The 27824-nt window shown below is 34.5% G+C and overlaps 1 protein-coding gene and 1 pseudogene across 3 annotated transcripts in view; both read left to right on the top strand.

Annotated features, from left to right (window-relative positions):
- RALYL (RALY RNA binding protein like) overlaps positions 1–27824 on the top strand; it is a 370788-nt gene that overhangs the window by 158013 nt on the left and 184951 nt on the right. For all 3 annotated transcript variants that reach the window (XM_071554274.1, XM_071554273.1, XM_071554275.1), the window contains exon 3: positions 24332–24610. In XM_071554274.1, the coding sequence (XP_071410375.1) occupies positions 24355–24610 (256 nt within the window). In that variant the 5' untranslated portion in view covers positions 24332–24354. The remainder of the gene's footprint in view (positions 1–24331; positions 24611–27824) is intronic.
- LOC139671736 (5S ribosomal RNA) lies at positions 27385–27500 on the top strand (annotated as a pseudogene).

The raw sequence follows: 27824 nt of genomic DNA, 5'->3' as shown, positions 1-27824 counted from the left end.
TAGTAAACCAGACTCTATGTCTCGCACTGTTCTTTTCTGCCTTGCTTCATCTCCACCTCCTTTTCTTGCTCAATATAGAGGAAGTAAAGTCTGTCCCTGAGTCAGCGAAATCAACATTGCCTTGATCTGGGTCTTACAGAATCAAAGGATGAGGGGAAAACCAGATTTTATGAAAGATACAGAGTGTGAAAGGGTTGTAAAGGGAGCTGCAAGACTCGAGTCAGAAATATTGTCAAGTGCCCAGCAGCCCTTCTTTGGGACAGAGAAGAAGCAATCACTTTGGGGGAACATTTTCATTCTCCTACAGCTTGATGTCCCACTCTTTTCCTTAAATCCTTCAGATTCCAGTTTGACTGCACTGTTTGCTTTTAGGGTTTGTAAGGAAGTTGATAAACATATTTTACTAGTCCTTTCATGATTCCAAATCACCTCCAGGAGTTACATGTATAGTTTCTAGTTTGTGTGTGTTATAGATTGCTTGTCATAAAGGAATTAACAGTTATAAGATACTGACATCTGTTTCTTAAAAATTCTTTAAACAGATGAATCAAGAGTATTATTTTAATAATTAATCCTTTTTTCTGTCTCACATGTTTTAAAAAAACATCCCCTTGTGTCTGTGTTGTAAGATTAAATTTCTACTGAAGCTCAGCTCTTGGCCATTAGTAGTTTTCTTCCTTATCAACAAAATTAACCTTGACTTAAAGATTTCAATGGAATTTTATATAGTTTTAAGCCTTGCTTATTACAGTTTCAGATCAAGTTAAAAGTAAAGGCAAGAGCACATCTGTTGTGAGTGGGCGCAAATGAAAATGTTGATTCAGCACTTAGCCGTCAGCAAAAAATATAAGGCATGAAGGAAAGTCAGAATTTTTCTGCAGTTCACAATTCAGTTTCAAAATCAAAAGCATGGGCTTTTGTTGTTTTGGGATTTTCCCCTGAAATTATATGCTGCTGTTCTGCCCATTTCATATGTCCATGATATGTTCTTTATTTTTTCCAGTAACTCTTCAAATTGTCATTACTTTTGATCTTTTATGGTATATCAGCAATATTACATTGAATCACAGTTCTCACAAATCATCTCACCTCTGATTTGTGTTCAATAGCTTGCTTTTTCAATCTGAAAGTTATTTCATGTTCTTTTTCTTTGCTTCTAATTCAACACACATTGTGTATAATTGCAGGGTAGAGTGATGATTACTCTCCAAAGAATTACAATCAAACTTGGCTTGTTAGTTTATAAAGCTCTGGCTGTTAATCACAATCATTTAAACAGCAGCTAACCCTCACTAAAACACAGATGGCATGTTGTTAGTATTTCAAGCTACCCAGCTCAGACATCATCCCAGAGAGGACTTTTTTTGTGCTTTTCAGTTCTGCTTCTCTTCTGTAACGCTAAAGGGTAACTGCTGGGTTTGATTTCTTCTCAGACAGTTAGAAGGAACACGTGAATACTGTACAGCTGTAGCAGATCATGCAAATAAAACCACATGAATTACTTTCAACTCAAATGAAGAATTTAACCATACAATGCAGAATGAATACAAAAGGAAACTCTGTGAAATAAAAACCCCAATATAAACAGGGAAATTTCTTGACTAAAACTGATAAGTAATTTAAAATATGTGCATATTTAACTTAAGAAAACCTTTTTGATCAGTAATGATAATTGAGAAGGTCCCATGTTCCCTAGAGAGTCCTAAGGTCTGGTGATTTTCAACAACCCATTAAATAAATAGGTAAATAATTATTCTAGTGCTACTGACCTAAGAAACTCAAATATTGCATTTCTAGGAATAGAACAAATCATAGCATCAGTACCAAGGCCCGAAGCAAGGATTTTTAATAAGAATTATTAAATGGTTGATGCAATATGACAATCCATTTTATAAAATCCTGTATTACTTAAAAAAAAGATGTTTTGCAAAGCTTTAAAATAACTACATCCAGGAAAGTTTAATTCTTACACTGTAGTAAATGATTCTTGAAAGGCCATGATACAGTGCTGTGAGCAAAAAAAAAAACACAGAAAAAGACTAAGGTTTTTGCTACTGCAGACTCAGTACATGCTTGCTTGTCTGTCACCCTGTCTCCCTTCAAAAGCTTCCTTATCCCTAAAAGAAAGATTAAAAATGCCTTATGCAGAAAATACCTTTGGGAATTGAGTTGCTGTTTCAAAAAAAAAATCTATTGTTTTAGATAGACCCTGGAGAGTATTAAAAAACTAAACAAAAACTCTTCTCGAAGGAAGAATATTATTTAACTGGAACAAACTGTGCATGACTTCTCATGAGTCTGCACCAAGCTAAAAGCTCAGAACTCTGGGTATGTGTGTACCAGTGCTGCCAGAGTGCACGAGCATTGTCATGCTTATACCTCCCAGGGTGCTGCGAAAGGGATAGGGTTCACCAAGGAACACAATCCTACTCAAAGACTCAGCCATGTATTAGTTTTGTTTGTGAAATAAATTAGGTTTTTCTCCTCACCTCGGACCAAGGCTGTTGGGTGTTTTTCAACATAGATGCCATTCCATGGTGAAGTATGGTCTTGTAAAATCAGAATTTGGGGAGGGGGGCAGGGGGCCGGGGAGGGGAGGGAAGTGTTTTTCCTATATTTATTTAGATGCATGGTTTGATAAATACTTGCCATCTCTGTAACAGTGTATTTTTTTCATGTTTTTTACATAGACGTAAAAGCCTGTTTTCTTTTTTTGTTCTGGAGAGTTATGCATGCAGCAAAAAAAATCACATTTACTGCAGAGTTGTGGTTCCTGATCCTATTCATATAATTCTTCAATGGCAGTGGTACAGGTTAAAAAGTTGTCATAGGGATGTTACTCATGAAACCCAAATTCCAGCCATATTAAATATGTGGCTATGTCTCAATAGAGTGGCACAGTACAATGCATATAAATGTTCTTCTGTTGTTTCCCAGGGCTGATATGCTTTTAGATCTTTCCAGATATCAGTGAGCATTAGAAGTACACCTTCATTCAATCTGAAATAAGGTGTAATACCCACACTGTCATCTAAAAAGAATACACTACATATCATATATAACCGCTTTTCTACTTCCAAATAGGCATGTTATTTCTCTCTTCTGATCAATGTACAACTTGATTCCTTTGATACAAAATGAGGTATGATGTGAATATAATATGACTTTAATTCATCATCCTCATAGCACTCGGGCCAAATGTACAGCTTGTATTACCTCAGCAATCAGAGAATTGAAGCTTTGATACAAATCCTGACCTTCTTGTAATATATGGTTTTCTGCATCAAACGCCTTGAAATTGAGTTTATTTTTACAGCAGCAAGTTGAATGTCAAGTGCTTGAATGCAAATTGAATTAATTTGTTGCTTTCAATAATTGACCTCCTTTAATTTTCAAACTTTTTATGTTTATTTAATCTTAATACCTTTTGCTTTATTCATGAAATGTTGCTCTCCTCGCTTTGTAATAATCTCTAACTATTCAAGCATTTTCAATGTAATATTCTCTATCCCAAGTTTTTAATGAGGTTTCTTCTGTATGCATTTTTGAAATAAAAATTGTGGAGGGTTTTTCCTTTTTATATTCAGTAACTTAATATTAGAAACTGTGCCTGGTTAGGAAAATCTCATGCATTTAAGGCTCCAGAAGAGGTCACCAAGTGTCTTTCCAATAAAAATGAAATTTGCATGCAGTGCTTCATACAAGGAGTGCTTGTTCATCTTCTCTGGCATTTATTACAGTGATCAAGCAACTGAAATTATCTGCATATTATGCAAAACAGTCCTTTTTTTCAGGAAAGTTTTCAGGCTTTTTATATTAAGGAAAAAATAATATTAAGACTTGTAACATAGCATGAGAAAAAAAATGGATCCTGTCACAAAAAATTCTTCTTACTGCCATCTCAGGGGACTAACTTATTTTGGGAAATTAAAAGTTCTGATATAATAGTTACATCATCAAAATATTTTATTGTGGGTGGGATTGCTTTATTTGCTTTATGGCTAATTGGATTATTGCCCATTCTCCCAGTGCAACCACAGAGATGATGAAAAGAATTGGAGCTTTAGAAAATGGAGATATGACAGTGATATGAGTTCTACCAAAGGTAATTTAAGCAGGAAAGGTTAGATCAGCTGGGAAAAGAAAGCTAACAGTACCTGTATCTTTGGAGTCAAGAATGTGAAGATATTGAAGGAAGAAAAGTTAGGTTATAGCAAATCGTTCAAAATCACTGTCTATAAACATGTAAAAGGCTCTTTTTAGTTAGGGACATTTGTGGAAAAGACTTTTCCTCTCAGATAAAATTATTAGCAGTAGCTTTGCAAAAACAAAACTCAAAAACTTAGCACAAGAAAACCGCTCTCAAATTACATGTTTTGATATAGATGTTTAGGTGGTGGAAACTATTTTGGCCAAGCTTTCTTGAATTACAGTTCTTTTTTACAGTACTTGCTGCAGAATCCTTTCTACATGAGAGATGAGTCATGGTGGCAAATCTTATATAGTAGAAGACAACTTTGCAAAGGAACAGGCCTTTAATAAGTAAAAATATACTTTTTAACAAAATGTAGTGTTCACATGGCTTTAATTAGAATGTGGGAAAGAATAAGATCATAGAAGTTAAACTTTAACAAATACTATCTTATTGCCATTTTCTTAGTTTATCCATTGGATAACACTTAGATCTTATGACAATAGTTAGACTTAGTTATGATTCTCTGGAGAGGGGGAGTCGCCTTTGGAGAGCAATTCAGAGTATTAAAATTGAGCTTGTGATCCAAGCTGCCCTCAGGACTCAGTAAGGAGCCTGAGGAGACCACCAAGATTTGCAAGGTGCAGATGTGTGGGAAGAAAGAATAGGCACATTTCTGCCTATTGTGATATTAGAGCAGAGACTTAATGGAAATTTTTCTCTCTTGGCTCTCCCCACTCCTCAAGCTAGTAAGTTCTATTTGTCCAAATAGACACTACTTTCATGGATTTTGCCAGAGTAGCCCATCATTCTGAGGTGCATGTTTGGCAAATCAATGGCTGTCTGTTTCACAAAAACTTTTAAGATCTTTTACATGATTGAAAGCACAAATTGCACTTTGAAAATAACAAACTGTATTGTCTGTCACTGTTCCAACATCTGCCATTCCTTTCACTGTTATAACCTCTCCCTGTGTCTTACCTGAAATGAGATCATAAATTCTCTAAGGAAGGATTTGTCTCTTAAAGTCGCACTTGTACAGCAATTAGCACTTTGGGTTGTTGAATTTTAATAGAGTTTTCTGATCTTGCCATAACATAGCAAATAACCACTGAAGTACGGAAAACAGATACAAACATTTTAAGACTATATAATCTGTTCTCTGCTCTGAAACAAGGTTAAAATATATGTGTCAAGAATTATATTGATATATGTCGAACCTTAAAGAGCTCTAGTGATGGAGGTTCCACAAACTCATAAGACATGTATATTCAAGGACTTTAGTGTACATTACATTGTCTTTACTATACACATTTTGCTACTGTTTTTACCTGCATTACTTGCTGTGGTTTAACTTAGCATTGTTTTTATTTCCATCAAGGATATGAAGAGTACATCATTTCCTTCTAAAGCAGACGTCTTTTATGTATTTGAAGTCTGGACATCTTCTCACTTGTTGGTCTTCATTTGACTCTGAACTAAGAGGAGACAGCAAAGAAATAATCCAAGATGTTTAAAAAAAATATGTTTAGGAGAGTTAAAGAAGTTAGGGCTAAACAATATAAAGATGCTGAGACTTTCTTCTGACCCAGCAAACTACAGAACCACAAACTGTATGGATAATTGTTTCACTTGCACAGTTACAATAGAAGGTGCCTGACAGTTCTTTGTGGACTACAGAGGATATTGCAGGCATGGTCTCCAGGGCTTTACAACTAATGTGGGTGTTTCCACTTCATTACTTTCAATGGACCACAGTCTTATCTGTCTGTGTTAATGAATGGCTACCCCTCTGGAAGACATGCTACTGGGTATATTCTAATGATGACATAATTAGGAAGCAGAAATAGATCTCTGTGAGAGGATTGCCTGTAGCCATGACCCACAGGCTCCTTGGTTTGATTGTGCACATATCCAGGATTACTGAAGCATGGAAAGATAAACTGTGTGATGTTAAGGAAAGTGTCAGAGTCATAAAAGTATTATCTGGGGTGTTTTTTGCATTTTTGGGGTCTTTTTTTGGAATACACTCTTGTGTTGCAACTTTGGAAGTCACAAATTTTTGGATCCTGATTTTTCCAAAACATTTTCATTTTAAGAAGATATCTGAAGCATAAGTTGGAGAGCAGTTCAGCAAGACGCACCAGTAGCTCTAGCACTGGAAATACAATTATTAGGGTTAGTTACACAGTAATTTTCTATGGTACATAGCACTACTACTTCTGTTACATCTCTTAACCCTGATATCATGAGTTAAAATGCATTATCCAGAATAATTAGCACCACTAGTTGTATGATTGGGATTAAATGTGATTTAAATGTCTGCTTAAAAGTAAACAACACAAGGTTCCTACCAGGAGTAGCCTTCGTATAAAAGCAGCACAGAACAGAATATTATACCAACTTGCCAGTTCTTTTCAAATCCATGGCCAAATTAGAGGTCCTGATTCGGTATCGTATTTGCTACAAACAACATATTTGCTTTTTATTTGAAGTTTTTATTTTTATATTTATAGATCCAATACCATTAGTTGAATAATGTCAGTATAATAAATGTGATTATTTCATCTCTGTATTTGTCTTTAGAAGTTACCAATTTCAAAAGTGAGATCACTTTTTGTGTCGATCTCTGTGTTCCTGTATGATACAGAACTGTCCAAATTTTTCATTGCATTTTGTGAATTACTGTAGAAGTCCTCCCTCTGCAACTTCAAGTTTGCTATTCATAACTGACTATTTCCTTTTTCAATTGGATACTGTAGTCACATCATGTTGTGTTTGATGTTGACTATCCCCAGCTCCCTGAGCAATTTCTGAGCAGAGCACCAGCACAGATCCTGAGACCAGTACACATTCATACACATATTTATGAAGATTTTTTGTTGGACAGTGATCACAAAGAGAAACCTTCATCAGTTTTGAAACTGCAAAATAATATTAATACATCTGTATGAAACAACTGAATATCTGTGATTGTGTTGTGGTGATTCTATATTTTCTGTTACCATATCTCTTAGGAACTTGCATGCTCTAATAAAATAAAATATTGTTTAACCTTCCTTTTATCCTGCAGAACCTAGCCTCAGTTCTTGGACTGAAGTAATTTAGCTAGATCCTGCAGCTTGTACTTTTAAGTATTGTCATGCTTCATGGTCCCAATGAAATAACAGGGATTACTGGTGCAGTGAGATTTCATTCAACTCAGGTTAGCAGAACTAATCTCCTAGTTTTTATAACAAAGACAAATTCATCTATGGAGGCACCAGATTTAGTGGTTGTCTACTACCCGTTTCTACTTGCAGGTAGAATTTGGTACTTACAACATCCATTTGTGACACTTAACTGGAGACTGAGGTGATGTTTAAAACAGGTAAGGGTGGCATGACCTTCACTCAGGGTAAAAGACTAAGGCATTGTGCAACTATTCTGGTATTAAGTGGTCCCAGGATGAGGAGAGACTATAAACTGGATCTCTTAGAACAGAGCCATAACCCACACACTGTTGCTCAAAGAACTGGTTGCATCATCAATCACATCAAATGGTTTCAAATTTTGTCCCATTGTAGATTCCACATGATCGCAGCATGAGGTAGACACCAATCTCTCCAGAGCAGGCTCTACTGGTAGGTCTAGGAGATTACTTGTTTGTAATGGCACAGCTATGCTTTTGTAGCTTTGACTCCACTCTTTTTAATAAAAGCATTCTACTAGGCCTTCTACAGATTTGGAGGCAACATTCCGCTTACCACAAACATATGTGTGTGTCCATTATTTCAGGGGTTTCGATAGTCTAAAACCCAAATAATTCCTATTTCTCCTATTTTTCTAATATGAACAATAAGGCTGTGAGAGGAAAATTTATTTTTCTTTGTTTTGGAACATAAAATTAGCACAGATAAAAAGCAAAGTAGTTTCTATTGTAACTTCCATAATTTCAGGGAATACCTAAGCAGTCCTCTTTTTGTCATCAAAGTATGTATATGTGAATTTGTCCAAACTTCAGAAACAGAGGCAAAACTACGTTAAGAAGTGGAATTTCTTTCAATTACAGATTTTTGGCTCTAGCCAGTTGTTAAAAATGCTTTAGAGTGGGTATGTACTTTATTGTTTCCTAATTCCCACTTTCCCATGCTTGCAGGATAGGCTTATCAATAACAGGGATAATTCTGAAGGGGGATATTTCATTTTTTGTTACTTTTTTAAGTATATTCATTTATATTCATGCATGAAATCTAAACTGTCTATTAATTTTTCAACCGAATTGTGTAATCACTAAAAAATGTAGCAATAGCCACAGTTATGAAATCGGTAATAATTGTGTAAGTGGGGTTTTTTGTGTCTGAGTTTATCAATGTGACTTACTGGGGTCTAATATCAAATTCTGGTCTGTTTTCAATTTTACCTAAAGCAACATTTCAAAGTTCAAACTAAACTAGAATTTAACCTGCCTATTAACTATTCTAATCTGCAGGACAAAAGTGCAGTTTTTGAAGAAGCGATTGCCTGTCCTAAACTATGTGACCTACACTAGGAGCCCAAGCTGCCTGCCTTGCTGTCTGACCTCAGTTAACTCTAAATCCCTTCAATGGGGCAGGACACTCTCTGCCCAGCTGCACGTAGTTAAGCTGGGACTCATCTCCAAAAGGTGCAGATCAGCAAGGGATATTTCATTCTGCCATATAAATTTCAGTGTAATCACCCATTTTAGCCTTGAATGTCCTCCTCTGAATTTGGCTTTATTCAGTATTTTGAAGCTGTCTTATGCTTTATGAAGGCAACAGATGTAGAAGACATATTGCAGATTATTTTCTGATTGTGCTTGGCTTTTTTTGGCCATTCTTAGAAAAGCAAACTCCAGAACTAGATCTCGTTTTTAAACAGCTTTTAATAATTATTTGTATAAGTTGCTGTTCTTTCTATGATGCAATTCATAGAAGCTGGACTCTAGAATAAAAACAAGGACACTTTTTTCCAGAAGAAAAGAATTTTGACTAATATCAAGATTTTAAGGAATTTATTTAAGATTTATATTTAAGAAACACACCCAGGTGTTTGTAAGACTTTTACCTCTATGGTGAACAATTGCCTGATGTTTTCATGAACACATCCTTCTCCCCAATACACTGATATACAATATTTGAAGAGTATCTTTCCAGCTTAGCCTCATTTTCCAGAGATATGAATTAAAAATAGAATTATTAACTAAAAGTATTTTATAGACATTGTTTTTTAAGTGCTGGACAGGTTTCTGGTACATATGTTCCTTTATTTCTCTGTGGAACAAGAGGTAGAAAAGGAAGATGGTAAGGAGCTATAGACTGAGCTTCTGAAAGGAATATCAGGGAGGTTTAGGCAGATAAGTGAAGACTAAAAAAAATTCTTTACTTTGTAACTTGATTTCCCAAATCTTCAGTTGGCCTCAGTGCAGCTCTACTCTTCTCTCTGAAAGTAGTATAGAATTTGAGGATTTTCTGTTTGATTTCTTTCATGAACTCAAAATTTATTTATCTTTTATTAATTACCAGAGATCATACAAAGTCCACTACACACCTTTTTCAAACTAGCAAGGTTCATTTTGATCCTTATTAGCATACACAGGCCAAGATCTGAAAGATTTAATTACTCTAGATCATTCTATGCTTGTCTCCTGTTGCTGAGAAATATAAACTTTTGATAAAGTTTAATATTTTCTTAAACACTCTTTTTTCCTTTGTACCTCAACTTACAGTATGATATGACTATCTGAAAATATTGCTTCTTCTTGTGGATTTTTTCCTCTTAATATGTTGCCAGTCCTACATATTACAGATAGAACAAGCAAAAAATAAACAAACAAACAAACCTTATCCCACCACAAAACCAACAGCAGTTAAATAGCAAATTATAAAGTTTCAAATTCTGAGACATGTAAGGATTTCTAAAACCAATTAAAGACCCTTTCATATTGAAGTAATTTCCTTCTAGGAAACAGTTTTAAAACTTGGACCATTTCAGGTTTTTTTAGCTTTTAGACCCTGTTGGAATAAGCGGTTTCATGCAAAACCATTAATATAAACAGTTAATTTGATTTCAGAAATAGAGAATAATTCTTGTAGATGATTTGTGGTGAATATTCATCAGGATCTATATGTTCTGAGTTGAAAGGGAACCTCAAGGATCATTAAGTCCAACTTTTAAGTGAATGGCCTGTATGGGAATCAAACCCACAACCTTGGGCTTTATTAGTACAATGCTCTAATCAACTGAGCTAATCTCAGGATCTGCAATACCTGTTTATACTACTCGTCTTTGGGCATCTGAGAGGGTAGTGTCCAGGTAAAGGTTTAAATAGAATCACTTTTGAGAAAACCTGTCCAACGTCAGTCTTAAGAAAAAAAAATTAAAAATCTTTAACTGTTTATAAACTACATATGACTATAGAAAACATCTAGAATAAATTGTAAACTACAGACATCAGTAAAAAATTCTGAGAATCTATTTCATAGGGAATTGGTATCAGTGCTTTGGTGATATTGTTTGAAGTAATTGTATCTTCAGAGATCTATCACAGCAAAGAACCATGCCACAAAATTTTCTCCTGGCAAGTGTGAAGGATTCATACTTGTTGGGTATTCATATGAGTGGTCAAAACCTTTTTTTTTTTTTTTTTTTTAGTAAGAGCAGGGCACAGAGGCATCGATTGATTTGTATCATTTGTGTTTGTCAAGGAAAAGTTTATTTGGCATTCTCTGAAAACATTAGTGGAAACACTGGCAGGAAAAAGATCATTTGGAACTTGTGAGAAGCTGGACAATGAGGAAAGTCATGTAGATGTGTCCACATTTTAGGTTTTTTTCCCCACTGGTCTGTCATTGAAGGGTTGTGATGGGGAGCAGGAAGGCCATTTGCTGTACTGAGTACTGCTGAAAGGGTAAAAAAGCCAAAATGAAATAAACAGTGGGTACAATTCATTGCACTACTTCAGTCAGAAATTGCTGCCACATGGAGTCTGACTTTCTAATGGTTTTTCACAATCAGCCATCTGTAAGCCTTCAATTGGTATGGTGCCTGCAGTATTTATTTTGAAATGCTGTGTAACCCACAGCATCTGGGTGTACCCACAGTACATACTGTGCAACCACAAACTAGATAAATGTTGGGAGGATTCCACAGACTCTTAAATAATTTTTTTGTAGTTCTTGTTGTTGAAACATGGAGAAGTGGGGCCAAAATGGAATAACGTTCATCCAAGTGTAGGTGACATTTTGTGCATCCTTTTAAAGTTGTCCTATAATTGTGGACATTCTTGTTTTTTGAGATATAATAAGTCTTGATGAAAACTTTACGAACAGGTATTAAAATGAAGTAAAACAAAATACTCTTAAGAGAGAGTTTGTGGGAAGATGTAATGGAATAATGTCATTAATGTTCTGCATTCTCATTTAAGTTTTTCTGTTAACCACTTTGACTATATTTCAAATGGAATTACATGTGCATATGAGTAGCTGATTAGGACTTAAGGCTGAGTCCATGTGTCTATAGAGATACTTTGAGAGAAGAACTTAGTTTGTTGTTATGCTGACATAGAAAACCTCCTCCCCATCAGGAGACATTGTGACAGCAAATTCATGAATATTTGTGAAGTGATGTCACTGGACAAATGTGGAATAATCATTGAAAAACTACAAAAATTTTCAAGCAGCTGCACTTAAATTTATGTCATTCTTACCATGTTATTTCAGCATGAAAAACAGAGAGTGAATAAAATTCAAAGCATTTCAAATGGACACTTCCAAAATTAGCTCTGAATTTTCTCATATACTAATGTTCTAAATTGTCTGTCTTCCTGTCTTCTTGTATCTTCTAGCTTTTACCCAAAACCAGTATATTTTCTTCAATTTTTTTGCTTTGGTTTGAGAGTGAGAAAGTATTTTTGCTTTAAATTGATTAAAATATATTTTTTTAATTAAATCAGCAGCAAAATGAGAATTCTGTTCTCCACAGCTTTTTCCTGGAGCAGATTCTGTTAAGAAAAAGGTGGAACAGGTATTCCCTGGCATCCTTTATGTCATTTAGTTAATTCTTTAATTAAAAATGTACTCTTGTTTTCAAATTGTTAGTGACTAAAGATTTTTTAGATCTTCCCATCTGGAAAAGAACCTTTCTAATACATGTCTTTAACATTTGTGCTGTAAACTTTTTAAAGTGTACATACTTGACTTCATAAAGGGAGGAGGATGTATATTTGAATTTAAAGGATCATTAACCAAGCTCATAGCAGTGTCTTTATAATCCTTACAGTTGAGTTGTCTGAAAGCTAATATTTTCAGATTCTCAACAGACTTCTTCTGCTATCGACCTTAAAGATTTAGTGAATTTATAGCACACAGAAGGGAAAACATTCTCTCTGAAAAATTGCCTAGATAGTTGTTCAGATTGGTGGCATGGAAATATGCATAAATGAGATAAGTAGGAATTGTGTTCTATTGCTAACAAAGCAGCTATACACTTTTGAAAAGCAATAAGGTGGTTTCTATTAGGAGTTGTTTGGTTTTTTTTTCCAAAATAAATATAAGAATACATAATCACATTAGGAGAATACTAATACAATACAAATGGAAATCAAGGACTGTTGCATGCAATGTGATTGGAGAACTGAGACTTGAATGTTAAAAGACAAGTATGGTCCCTGCTGAGTATGTTTTAGTTTCAAAATAATTAACTCTGTCAAATAATTAATATTTGTTGACAAGACCAAGTTAAGTGCATGCAGCATTGCATATCTTGTAATTAGTTGGGATGATAAGATAAAATAATCAATTTGAGATGCCAAAGCTGATCACTTAAGGCAAGTGAAAAAAACACAAGCAGCTTTCTTCCATAGATTTCATGCCCACTTATAATTAGCTTTGCCTGCTTCTGTGGTCTTTTTATATTTCAGCTCTGAGTAGCCAAGTTTCCTTGGTGTGAATGTTTTTGAACATTTATTTGAGAGCTTTCTGAGCAAATTTGGTTGAAGAAACACACTAAATGTCAATTACAAGCAAATTATAACATTGAAAATCCTAGATCAAATTAAATCCCGATAACCTAGATAAAACTAAAGAATATTTAAAATATTTAACCTTGAAATGCAAGTGCTATGAAAAAGCTGTTTGCAATAGATCTATATTTACAGGGAAAAAAAATCTTAACTCATTGCAAGGTGTTGAATATCAAAATCTAAAGTAGCTTGGTTCAGACTGAATTGGGGGGATAACATAAAAGTAACAGCAAAACCTCTCTCCTTTCAGTTGATACCTATTTCTGTTCCTGTTAAATCAGTGAGACCTATACTGTGGTTTAAAGCAGAGTTATTTTAATAATGAATCCTTCTGGTAATATAATCCATTAGACCAGATATTAGGTATCATGGCAGCATGAGCTATAGAAAAATCATTACAAGGTAGAAAATTTGAGGGATAAATTATTCATTGTAAATTATTTGCTCTAACCAGCTTTCACTGCATCCCTATCAGATACTTTATAGTTCTAAAGCCTAATGTTGGAGATCGAGTATAATCAATAAAATAAATTATTTACATATAAGATTCATATGGAGGTTTCCTTACACTCAAATTTGTCCAATCTCCAGTTATACAAGAGGGATAATGAGGTATATTTATGTTAAACATTCTGGATTTTTATGATTGCTACTGAAGTTTCTACAAATGGCTTGTTTTGGGGGGTTTTTAGCTTAAAGATAAGTCATAATCCACTTTGTAATTTGAAAATTTAGTGGAAATGTTTTCCTTTTTTTTTTTGTCCTGTCCCAAATGTATGCAAAATGTGGAAAGAAAATAAAGAAGCAATGTACTGCATACTCAGTATTACTTCAATAATTCTTTTTTAATCTTTCAAAATGCTTCACAGCTGAAAGACTTAGTGTCAGTTTTTATGAAGCACATTAAGAGCCAAAACATCAGAAATAAAAGCAGTGTGACAAACTTCATACCAGTGGTGTTCTCATAAGTTTGAGGAGAAAGACAATCTACATGAAAGAAATAATGTGGACTTGGGTAAGAAATAGTGTGAATGGACTTGGGTAGAGTAAGGTAGACATGGGAAGAAGCAGACAATATATGAGAGGTGTTATAGAGGTAAGGTGATAATGTGATACAAGAAGTCATTACAAGAAAAGACCATGACATTTATATCAATATAGAAACTGGCCTATCTTCTGAGCTACTTGCAAACTGTTAACCAAACCCAGGAATATGCAGGCAGCACCAAGTTCTCAAATTGGTCAAACAATTTGCTACAAAAGCTATGTTGACCGCTGGTTTTGATGGCTTACAGTCTGTATTAAAGTGGTTGACTGATCTTCAGGTAATGTTTTCAGGAAAATATCTTTGGCATGTTATTATTTCGTTGTCTTTGTTTAAACAAGTCTCTAAAAGAGCATTAAATTAAAAAAAATAGTTGAGTAGGGACCACTATCATTGTTCTTGGCATCATATGTCTGCTAGAGAAAAATCATAGGTCCACTAAGACTTGCTATTACCCCAAACTAAATTAAAATCTTATTTTTACATCACTCTCTACAAAATGTTAAAGAGGGAGCATGTGAGATTTTTTGTCTGTATATAAAATGTATTTTAGAGAGAAAAGTAATGCTTCAGCTGTTCTCAGTGATACACAATAGAGGACTACATTGCTTTTAACACATTTCTTAAACCACGTATCATATTTTTTGCATGGTATGCGGCATAGCAAAGGAACTACAGGCTTTGCAATTTCAGTAACAATGAAAGTATTACTATGCTAATTTTTATTTAATTTCTGTGTCTCAGCATGCAACTGAAAAGCAAACAGACTAATATTAAAATTACTTTTTATTCAAAGTGCCTAGTGAGGCTTCAACATGAATATTCATATAGATTTAACTATAAAGTAAATAGCAGATGCTTTTGAAGATAGTCTATGAAGGGAGATGTAGGGGTAAGAGCCTGAAGCAGCCATACTACAGGGATTGGTGACAGAGCCAAGGCATATGTTCAGGAGACCAAAAATGCAAATTCTAATTTTCAGCAGCAGAGAATTCAATGAAGCTTTCCATTGTCCCAGAGAAGGTCCTAAATGTTGAACTATCAGTTAAAACACTGAGAAAGGTACTGCAATTGGATATTGTATCCTTAATAGCCACAACAGAGGAAAATTACTGAAATAGTCTCTGCAGCCAAGACATGTTAATGCATTACTTGAGGCAGATTTAAACACACTATATGTGTCAAGCCACTCAACCTTGAAAAATTTTAAAGATTTCTGAAGAACATTAATCTACTTTTAAGCTTCAAGCATCAAATTGCAATTACATTTTAGATGCCTTTGGGTTGAGGTGATAGAGGAAGAAAAGTTCCACAGATAGCTTTGAATTTGTGTTTGTGAAATGCTCAGGAGAGTCTATGAATCTAGTTTATAAGAATCTTGCACATGGTTGCATTATTGTGGTGGAAAAAGCTGAAACCATACCCAAACACAAGATTTAAGACTCTAGTGACATCATCGTTAGATCCATATTCATATTTTCTGCAAGTTTTTGTTTATCAGATGCCTACATATTGTATGTACAGATGATGGAGATACTCACAATCCCATGCAGAAAATCCCATTTTCACATTGTAGACACAATGAACTCTAAGGTTTATCAAGGAAAGATGTCTTGTTGCACAAGGTAAGAAATACCAGATGTCTCGTTGCATATCCTCAGTGGTTTCTTGACTACCTTGTAACCTTAAAATTTGATATATGCACGTGAGATTCAGTGTGTGAAAAGACAGAATAGACTTTGTAGATAGCCTAAAAAAGCACTTAGCTGTTTTGTGGTGAATGGTAGAATATTACTTTGGGTTCCTGACTCAGGATGTACTCTACAGGCTAAGGAATAAAACCAAGGCTCTGCCAGGATGTGGTAGTTTGTAGGCAGTGTGCCTGCAGATGTGCTTTTGTTTTAAAGGTGAAGTTCATTTATGACCAACACAAAAATTTAGTCAGGCTGAATAAATGAGGTAAAAGAAAGAAATGGAGAAACCAAAAGCATAATATGTCAGTGATTTACTACATAACTTTGGCAAAGTTAGTGGTGAAGCTAGAGTCAGATATCAGAATTAGGTTGTTGTCAGTACTAGCTTTTCATCCTGTAAGTCAGTACAGACAGTATGATCCTCTGGCATAAATCCTCAAGACATACATGTGAGAGGGAGTGAACACAATAGAAAATGTGATTCCAGTTTGACTCCAATTATGAAATCCAAGTATTCTTAAATACCTCTTGCCACTATGAAAGATCAAATAATTATTTTGGTCAACCAATAAGGGACATAAAGTATAAATATACCCATTAATAGAAAATACTTAGAAATATACAAAAATATAGAGATAATACATAAAAACAAAGATATCACTAATTCTCGAAACAAATTATTATATTTTCAATTCAACAGTATATTTTCTATTAAACTTCCTGGTGCTACAGCATTTTTGTGGTGTTTTGCACTATTTAATTCCATTTATGCAACAATCCACTGAGCTGAAATATCATCAGTGTTATTGCCAGTTTCTGAAGAAAGAAGACAAGGTGAAGATATTAAGTGACTTGCATAAGGTCTCTTATCAAGTCTGTACCAGAGCTAGGATTACAATTTGGAAGCTCTTGACTTCTTGTCTGGTATTCAACAGCCTAAACCATCACATTCCTCAAATCCAATTTCAAACTCTTATAAAATAATAGAGGGAACACATGAGAGTAAAATTCTAGTCAAAATAATGCTATCAAAAGTTTTCTCGGAGACCTTGGTAGAACAAAAATTAGCTGAAGGAGTCTATCTGTGAGTTGATTATAGCGATTCCACAAGTGATAAGTATCAGATGTTACTTTCAAAACGAATGTCAGATTTGCCCAAATAATCTTCTTCCCTTAAGAATAATTTGAAAAATTATATTTGTATCAGACTTGCTATGTTAATGTCATGTGTCTCACAAAAAAGCTTAGTACATCACAGAGAAGAATTGAGGAAAGAATTGTATTGTAGGAGAAACATTTGACCATGCCACTGGTATCCTTGTCAGACTTGCTTTTAAATAATGGTTTTAAATTGTAAAGCATTTAAACAATTCACTAATTAAAATTTCACAAAATGTTGTGCTTTGGGACTGTAAATTCCCTTGAGAACAGAGAAAACTGGTCAGGTCTATAAGGAAGGTTGAAAATATGCAAATGATAGTAGGACACTCTCACTTGCCAAGGCTCCTTTAATCTTCACAGTAGTATAATGCTAAAGAGAAAGCAAAAACAGGGAGCAACACTGCCAAATGAGACCAAGAAACTCCAGTGAACATGAGATTAGCTGGAAATGTCATGACAACAAATATAGCTGAGAGGTTTGGGTTTTTTTAGGCAATCCATAGCACCACCAAGACACAAAATGAAGAGAGAGACAGCAGTCCTGCAGCTTTTGCTGTCACTACACCTAAAACTGAAGACTGAAAACAGATTTAGGTCACAGAAATGACAGAAAGTCAGAAATGCATAAAAAATTATTAAAAAAACCCACAAACCCAAAACCAAAAACAAAACAACAGGAATGAGTGTTGAGAGAAGATGAAAATAGCTTGCTGTATAAAGTATAAATGATGGCTTGGAGATGAGATAGCTGGCTACAAATAGATCTGGTCATCAAAATATTGGAAATGAAGGAAAAAGTCACAAACTTTTGTTTACCTTTTGTTGAAAAAAAAACCTCAAACAAAAACCCCCACACTTGTTCAGATGAAAAGTTTCCAATTTGATTTCCTGGACAGACATATCCAGTACATAGATCCCAACAAAGAAATGTTAAAGAAAGGCATCAAAGTTAACCTATTAGTTGTCTGCCTTGCATTAGTATCAGAAATGTCTGGATTGTACTCTCTCTCATTTTATAAGATTAGGTATTACCTGTGGGATAATACCAAAGGCCCCATTCTGGAATCTGCTAAGCAACCTCAGTGATCAAGTCTTTCAAGTATTCCCTTGAATGGCATACCTCTTTATAGAATTAGACAGTTAGATAATGTAGTATCTGTACTCCATTTCAAATTCCTTTTCACTTAGAATCCAATTAAGTCTTATCTTTTTTTCCTTGTAGCATTTGGTTTTAATGTTTTTCTCCTGAATTTGCTGTTATTTAGACAACTATACTGGTATGTGCTATCACAATTAGTTTCTCATCCTAGCCAACAGTTATATCTTGTTTTTACAACTTAGAAAGTCTTGTATTTAACAGGTTTAAATATGATAGGGGAAAGGGACACATATCTGAGTGCTCATCAAATATTATACTAAGGAACTGTATTTCTTTACATGATTATGTAGGGTTATGTTCTATACCCTGAGAACAAATAGCATGTGAATGGGGAGGGAAATCTCTATTATTCTGTGCTGACGGGTTTCATTTTCTTTTGCCCATGTGGGTGGAAGAAGGTCCCAGCACCATGTGCTAGTGCAGGGCAATAAAAACCTTCAACTTCTGTCCACCTGTAAGGACTTCAGAACTTTTTCCTCCACCTCCATGCTGCTGCTTGTGGGACAGAGTGCACATCTCTCCCTTAGTCTTTCAAATGTTTAAACAACTAAGGCAAAAGAATGTATCCTTAAAATTTATTTTTTTCTCTATGTGTTATCATTAATCTTCAGATACATTTTTGTAACAACTACGTACATTTTATTCACCCTTCACAGAGAGTGTTTTTCTCTTTGAGAAGAGTGACAATAAAAGATGAAATGAGATCTGCTAGATAAGCATTGATGCATATTGTCATTTATGTGACTCCAGAAGTCCCAGCTTGAAAGGAGCATTGTCCACGTTATAGACATTATATGTTAACCTCTGAAAAACAATTGAAAGGATGCTCAAAGCTAAACCATAAAAAAGGTGCATATTCTGATGTGAATTTAACTAACCATCTTACTAATAACTTTTTTCTTTATTTATGTGACTTAGATATAATCATTCATTAAAAATGAACTTAAAACATAGAGAGGAAAGGATTTTTCCAAAACAAAATACATTTTATCTCATAGCTGTCCATTCTCTGTCTTCCCTCCTTCCATTCCTCCCTGCCACTGTGAAATATCCAATAGTCATACTTCCAATGCATATATAAAATTTTATAGGAGTTTTGTCGAGTACTGATTTAACTGAGATAAAATATTTTTAATGACTGCTTATTAAAAGAATTAGCACGAATATTGAATTTTCTCCGTAAAGATAAATCTATGTTGCAGGACATTTCACCCCCCAGAAGGACATTTCCAATGTCTAAACATCTTAGATTTGTCTGCAACGCTTTAAAAATATTAATGTTGTCATTGTTGCTAAAAGGTAACTGAAAATATGTTATATCCTTAATCTTTTTTCTCAATAAACATTGTGATAATTATTGATTCTTAAAGCTTAAAAACAATAGGTCATAGACAAGCTCAACTATTAATACAACAATTGAATGGTGATATTGGCAAATGTTCAGCTATTAACTAAGGTTGTATAACAGAGATAAATTGCTTGGAGAGGCTGAAAAGAGCAAACCCCACATGTTTTGGGCTAGAGACTGACCAGATGTACAGTGATGCATTTTGTCTATCTAATGACCAATGTTGTGAGGTTTGATATTTGCCAGAATCCCCATGTTCAGCTTGACCCCTAAATATCCTAGCAATTAATTTCTTATAGTCTGTACTTTTTACTGTGGATTTCACCGTGGAAACAAACATCACTGTTCAACTCTTTGTCTCTTAAGGTATTTTTCTTTCTTGGAAGTATTTGCTATTATCAAATGTGGTAAAAACCTTAATGTAAATAGTAAAAAATAGGATCTGGAATTTAATGGCACTTAAAGAAAGCTGCCAATGATGAGAAAAATTTCCTATTTCAAAATCTTTCTCCAGAAAATTAATCATGCTATCACACAAATCTAATACAGAGTGTTGATTACTTCCTCACTCAGATCTACACATGATCTCAAAATGAATTTTATTTATTTGGGGAGAGGGGAGGGGAAATGAAAGTATTTTTAATTTTTTTCCTCTCTTCTTTCTAAATAGAATAAGTACAAGGACATTTGATATTAAATTGTAATATAAGTAACATAGTTCTATTCAATTTTCAAAAAGCATTTATATTTTCCTTAATGATTTTTTGTTTTCTTGCAATTTTCCTCAGCAGATCCTATTTTTTTCCTAAAGTCACTGTGAATAATACTTAGTTCATTTAAATATGTAGACTTTCTCTATTTGCTTAAAAGTTGCAAATTTTTTATTGACAAAACAGCTCCAAAATAAAAGAACATAAATATGAAGAAACACCTGAAAGTGTTATTAAATTTGTTGTAGAAAATTTGTTTAAAACCAAAATTAGATATAGATCTTAGAAAAGAAGATGAATTTCATAGCCACAAAGCAATGTTTTGTCATGCTGGTGCTTAGTCAAAATTTGTCAAGAAATGCTGGAACACTGAAGGAAGCCAAGACTTAAATTCTAGCCCCCTCTTCAGCACTTTGACTGGTTTAAGCTTCCCATTTGTGTGTCCTGGACAATAGGAATCTCATTTTATTCATTTGCTTTTTCATTCCTGTTTAAATTGTTACAAATTTTAATGTTTAAGAAAGATTTGCAAACTTTGCTCTTCAAATCAGAGATCTATGTAGTAATAGAAATGGCCTATCTTGTAACTTTTAAGTATTCCAAAACTTAATCTAGTTACTTTTTGATAGAATAATTAAACTGAATAATTAATTGAATAAATAAATAGGATGAAATGCAATGGCAACTAGATGTTGTTTGTAAAGCATTTTTAAAGGTATACTTGGCATTTAGAAGATATTTATTACCAGAAAGGATCACCGGAATAATAGGAAATCAGCAAGATACCTTATTAAAGGCGGCAAGGAAATGAGACTATTTCAGATATATTTCTCTCACTGTTTAATTTATTTCTGCAGTTGTATGAGTTACAATGTTTGTGACTACTGATAGCTCAGAAAAGATAGGTATAATTCAGTATTCACAGTTGTGTATTGTAACTGAGGTGTAAAACTTACCATGTTCTTTCACATTGTGATGAAGTTCCCATGTATCTTTGATTTTCATGAAGGATTCACAATATTATTGTACATTGACCAGCCAGGCAATCAAACCTCAATAATTCATTAGTATTATTCTCACCCTTTGAATTGCTGCAGCATGTTTTCCTGACAGCTTATTTGAAAATGAGAGAACTCACCAGGCGACTACTTTTGTGTTATGAAAATATTGTAAATTTGCATTCAAAAGAACAGCTACAAGAGAGAAATACTCAAGGTCCTATTCAATGTCTATTTAAATCAGTGCAGAGAAAAACTGGACAAAAATAAGGATTTTTACAAAATAAAAGAAGGAATAGTACACCAAATCCCATGTAAAATGCCAAAACAATAGAGGAAATGCAGTGTAGTACTCTGGCATTTAGAAAACAATTGTGATGGTAATAAATAAAGAGTTTTGTTGCATATAATTTTCATGCAAATCCTGACTTCTGGCAGAAGATTTTCTGTAGATTTTTTCTTTTTGTCATTTTTATTCTTAGTCTGTCGGTTGTGCTCAATCATTCCAGCTGAGGTCACATCATCATATTAGAAACTATATAAAAATACACTGAGACCTCCCTTAGTTGGGAAAAAAAAAAAGCAAGTGTGAAGATTAAAAATTGGAAACAGAAGCACTAAAAACATCTTAATAGGAGTCATACAGCAGGTTAATGGAAGAGACACGTCTACCAACCAAGGCTACTGCTTTCTGGAGCAGTGATCTTACTTGTGATAAATTACCCCTATGAGTTTAGTACAGTGACTTCAGCTATGAAGTCAGTAAATGTACACAGATGATAATAACAAGAAGCTAAACATTATATAAGGACAGACACAGCTTTTTATTTTCCTGGGTCTTGACAAAGATGAACACAATACTGTCCATGTTAGGTTTTCCCAATAGAGTGGTACTTGCACACTGAAGTGTTGTGCAACTTGGCCCCAACTAGGGATACCAATGGTTCCTTGTTCACCAGCAACCTGTGTTAACTTTAATTTTTATGCCTAAATAGTCTGCCATGTTACCTCTTCAGTTTGGGTCATTAGGGCTCTTTAAGCTAACCTGGCTGTGTTATTGTCACTTTGACTCCTTTGTAAATACAGGTGTATCTACAATAGGTTTAAACTTTCTAGGTCTTAGAAAACATAAGCAGTCCACTTTATGCCAATATGGAGCTTAATGTGCATTATATTTATGTTTTTCAAGTGGTTTGTTATCAAAATACTGTGGTACCAAGAGTAGTACTGCTATGAATGTTCACAATATTTAGGGTTAACTAAATATAGACATGACTTCAAATATGTACAATCTGCACAGCAATCTAGAAATATACAGCATTGAGTCTGTCTTATGATAAAGCTCAGAGGTTTGTGGTCAAGGTAGTTTCCCTGGTTTTCTATCATGAAATTTGTGCATATAGACAGTATTTTGTGTTTCCAGAATATATTTAAAAATCATTAAACTTACAAGAAAACCTTTTTTTTCTTGTTTTCTTCAATGTTATCCCTAATTATTGCAATATAAAGTTTCCATACTAAATTGTAAAGCAAGTGAAAGCTACTTGACTGATAGCTCCATTGCATGCATTCGTTCACTAGAGCTGACTGTTTGCTGGGACTCAGGACTGCCCATACATCTCCATGGTCTGTTCTCACCTGGAAGGTGAAGCTTGGATCCTTTGGGATGGAGGCAGTCAAAGTGCTGATGGCTGCTGCTGTGACTGTTTTGTTCAAGAGAAATTGTGCAGAGTTCAGTAACAAAGATTTCTTTTTCTTGCTTCATATGTGGTAGCATACTGATTTAAAGTATGAAAGTTCTACTAGTTAGAGTCAAGCTTTAGGTGTTCAGAATGGAGGTCATTATATCTTTTCAACCAGAGGAATGAACCATGAGAAGTATTTAACTGGATTCTCTCCTTGCCCCAGCTGTTACTGTGACATGATCAAAACAGGTTAAAAAATAGTAACATATTTCTTGCCTGTATTTCATGGCCTATATTTGACTGCTGCATAAATGACCTCCTTTCTACAAAATAAGTTTTCTCTGTTAAATCTATGTGTATTTTTGTCATTTCTCTGGCCTACTAAATTTAATAAAAATCCAACACAGACATGGTGACATTTATTTTATTTCTATCTGGTAAATTGATGCAAATGGAGAGACCTGCTGACAGGTGGAATTTGCATACATATTAGGAAAATAACATGTCCTTCAGAGGTGTAAGGCTAGATGAACACAAAAAGTGTTGGATGTTTTTGTAATTTACCAAATCTTTCCAGAAATAATGTGGTTATTTCCATCTGAAATATGTCAGGATGAATTTAAACTTGTGACATTAGAGGAAAAAGCAAAGCAGCAAGCAAATCTGTGTTCCTACAGTTAAAGTGGTTTTTTTTTTCATACTTTTTAATTCTCAGAACCTAAGCCACTGTCTCTTCTCTTTCCTTTTTTTGTACTGAATTTACAGGAAAACTTGTTGTGATAGAAACATATTTACTGCAGTAAAAACTGTATGTTACCTGCCCTGCACACCTCACTGTGATATTTAACTGGTGAGAAACATGCTCTAACTGACAACAAACAAAAGCAGAGTTGTCTTTTCATTTTAAGAGTTTGCTCTCTACGTGGCCTTGAATGTTCATTTCTTTGATGGACGATAATGACTCATTTTCTTGCTTTGCAGTTTCTAGATGGCTTGGTACTTAAAAAGTCAATATTGAACTTCTAAGCGGAAATCCACGTAAGATTAGAGCAAAGCTCCACTATCACAGCATTGTATTAAGAGATGTATTGGCATATTTCATATCTATAAAAATAAGGAGTTTTAATTTGACTTCTGAGCAGTATTTTAAAATGTGCTACCTTTGTTTTATTGGTAATAAGTTTTAGAAAGTCTGACTCTTCTCAGTCTAGGTTCACTTAAAGTGAAAAATAAAAAGTGAATTATTGCTGGGAAAATCATCCAAAGTCAGAGTAACATTATGCTTTGAAACATAATTATTTTTTGTTATATTTTAAGGTTTAAAGTCAAGTGATCCAACCATGACCGGCAAAACACAGACCAGCAATGTAACCAATAAGAATGACCCAAAGTCCATCAACTCCAGAGTCTTCATCGGCAATTTGAACACAGCCATTGTCAAAAAAGGCGACATTGAAGCAATCTTTGCAAAGTATGGGAAAATAGTTGGCTGCTCAGTGCACAAAGGTTATGCATTTGTGCAGTACATGAGCGAGAGGCACGCAAGGGCTGCAGTGGCAGGGGAGAATGCCAGGATCATCGCAGGGCAGCCACTAGGTAAGGACTTGTTCATATAATTAAAATATGTTTTTCTCTTTCCTTTTGATTTGAAATATCATCTGCTGCTGGTGCCATTAGGACTAGTAAGTTTGTTTTGCCGTTGTTCCATCTAAGCATATTTCCAGAATGTTGTATCTGACAGCATTTTTAATGTATGGGATGTTACCTAGATGTTACAAAGTGTTTAGTTCTATAAACTCCTGATTTATTAAATAGATTACTTCTAATGATTTAGTATTTCTCTTTGTAATCCCAGTGTAGTGGAGATGATTACTGATGTGAGGAAAAAATAAGCACTTTTTCTTGGACTCTAGTTAGTAAATTTAATGTAATATACCAATGCTCATCTAGTAGATATGGTTATCTTTCATGTAATGAATCTAAAATAATGTCCAGTCCAGTGATATGTCAAATGTTATACAGAAGCAAAAGACTAGCTTGTGTTTGTCCTTGAAATTGTACCCAAACAAACAGTAACACAGTTCTTCAGTTAGAGAAGTCTATTCTTAAAAAAATTTTGTTTCCATTATTTCCACATAATATTGTGGACATTGTTGATCTGAACTCCAATTTTTTTCTTAAAAAAAAAAAAGAAAAAAGGTTATATTTTTGTTTTCTAGTGCTTTCTCATTAATGCTTAAGTAAGATCTGGTTGTTTCTTATTGTAACTCTTACCTCTGAAAGCTGTTTGTAATTATATATGGAGGCTGTCAATGATAAAATCTGAAGTACATTACTCACCTCATCTGTCATATATATGGCAGCCATGGACAGTACAGCAAGATGTTTGGTAGGAGCCAGAGATCTTTCACTAGAGCTCTGAACTGTATTGCTCAGATCCTAACCCAGGTGTCTAATGGCCATGTCAGGAAAAGGTGAAGTGCAGCCAGTGCTTTGGTTGTAACAAATCATAAAGAATGGGTTATGGCTTGTTGATTTTCAATGTTGCAAGCAGTGGAAGTCTATTGTTCTGGCTGGTTGTAGAAATTGAAGCATTTGTGTTAGATGGGTTATTCTTTTGTCACAATTGTTCAACAGTAATTTTAAGTTTTATAGCTTCTATCTTTTGGGTTCAAAAGAAAAACAGATTAAATCATTTCAGTTATATTCAAGGGGAGATTACAACTTTAGTAAAAGTCAGATAGATGAGTGAAATAAAAGAACTCAAGTGATAAAAGCAAGGTGGCAGAGTCAGTCTGTGGGAGGGCATTGTAAGAAGATGTTTCCTGGAATAGTGTTCTCCAAGCAATAGGCAATGTAACACCATCACTGCATTATTTACAGTCTGACCATATTTTTTAAACTGTGTTTTCCTAAAGCAATAGATCTGTTATTACTATGATTACTGTTGCTAGTCTCTTTGAGCATTCCTTGTGGCATCTATAATATACCAAGAGTTTTGTACTCTTGGTACAAGGAGATGTGCTTGCACTATTCAGTGAAGTATTGTGTTTTCTGTAGCAGACAAGTGAAGTTGTTGCAAAGGAAATTAAGTGACAATAATTAGTTGAATTGTTCAAATCCTTTAATAATAACAGAAAGTTTACTCAATACTAAGTTTCACCTGTATAATCTTAAAATACTTTGATTTTTTTGCAAAGACTTTTGATGGCCTATTTCATGCCTCCGCTCCTGATGTATCAAGGAATATAAATTATCAGCAAGGTGAAATTTTCTTTTAGCTGTTCCAAACCTAATTTACTCTTTCTGTAAATAAGTTGTCATCAGTATTGTTTGATAAAAAGAATGAATTTGTAAAACTGATACTTCTTATTAGTCAACCTGTTCCTATGAGTTCTTTCAGTTGGAGGTAAATGTTAAGAGTCACCTCACATTAACAAGTGGATGATTGAGAAAATTTACTTGTGATTATGACCCAGAAGAATAACTTATATGAAAATTGTGCATTATTGTGAAACTTTTTGATGAAAATTTACTTTTTTCTCTGTCCTGAGAGCTCTGAATGCTGAAATGAACAGAACTAAAGAATTTATATAAACAGTCAAGTTCTGGGAAGAGGACAAAAACCCCCTGTAACAGATGTACAAATAATCCTGATTAACATAGCTGAATATTATTTTAAATGAAATTAGAATATATTAGTAATGTGATGAGGGCTGGATTGTAGTCAGTTGTGTAAAGCTATTTGAACAAAGGAATATTTGAAAAATATTATCCACAGTATATGCCTGATACTACTATACATTGTATTACTCAGTACCTCACAAAAGACAGAATGCATTCATTGAGGCTGCATTATTAATGTTCTTTTATGCCATTGCCAAATGAACTGTTTACATTAACTGCTGCCTTCTGTGGACACCTGCCATTCAAATTTATGCAGCTTTTCCCATGAGTCAGAAACAGTTTGCATATATGTAACTGAAATTAAGCATTGAACCTGTACATTTCTGTAGCTGTATAGATTCCTACACATGTCACTGAACATTCTGTCTAAATGTTTCTTCTGTGGTGGAGTCACAAAATATTGAGCTGCATAGGTATATATATAACAAGGCATTTTGTTTAACAAATTCCTCAGAAGCACAAACCTAAAGCATTTGATATTGTCCTCAGTCTTGCCAGCTTCCTGTAGGTCATTATAATTGGCCTGTTGGTTTCCTCCATCAACTCTAAAACTCCTACTGATGTATTTAGTGGTCAGTGATATGCAATGGCTGTGCTTTGGTTACTGGAACTTCGTGGAAGTGGATTTCATTGGTATTATTGTGAAGTTCAGTGTAATTTCTTGAAGTGATATTATGTCTTCCAACTATGGCCATGCCACCCTGATGCCCAATCTCGTCAGATCTCAGAAGGTAAGCAGGGTTGGGTCCAGTTATTACTTGGATGGGAGACCTCCTGGGAATACCAGGTGCTGTAGGTTCTAGTCCTGAGGACTTCACTGTCACTGTCCAAGGTCACTCAGTCGTGGAAGATGAACCTCAAGAGTAAAGGGTGGGGCTAGTTCCACGCACGCTGTGCCTCAGCTAAAAAATCCACTGCACAGACTCGAAGGACACATCTATGTGGGTAGAGCCCTTCCCAAAATCTTCCTTTGTGAACCCGAGCCATGATGATAGTTACATCTTCATGAGAATAGTGTGCTTTCCTGCCCACAGGGCAGAAACAGGTCAGTATTGTGCACAGGAGTCTGCTTCACAATGATTATTTGGTGAATTGCTTCTGGCTGGAGCAAAGGAAATACTGA

The sequence above is a fragment of the Pithys albifrons genome, chromosome 4, assembly GCF_047495875.1.
Source record: "Pithys albifrons albifrons isolate INPA30051 chromosome 4, PitAlb_v1, whole genome shotgun sequence".
NCBI classification, from domain to species: domain Eukaryota; kingdom Metazoa; phylum Chordata; class Aves; order Passeriformes; family Thamnophilidae; genus Pithys; species Pithys albifrons.
Note: the sequence above shows the minus strand (reverse complement) of the source record. Positions and strands in the feature narration are given on the sequence as shown.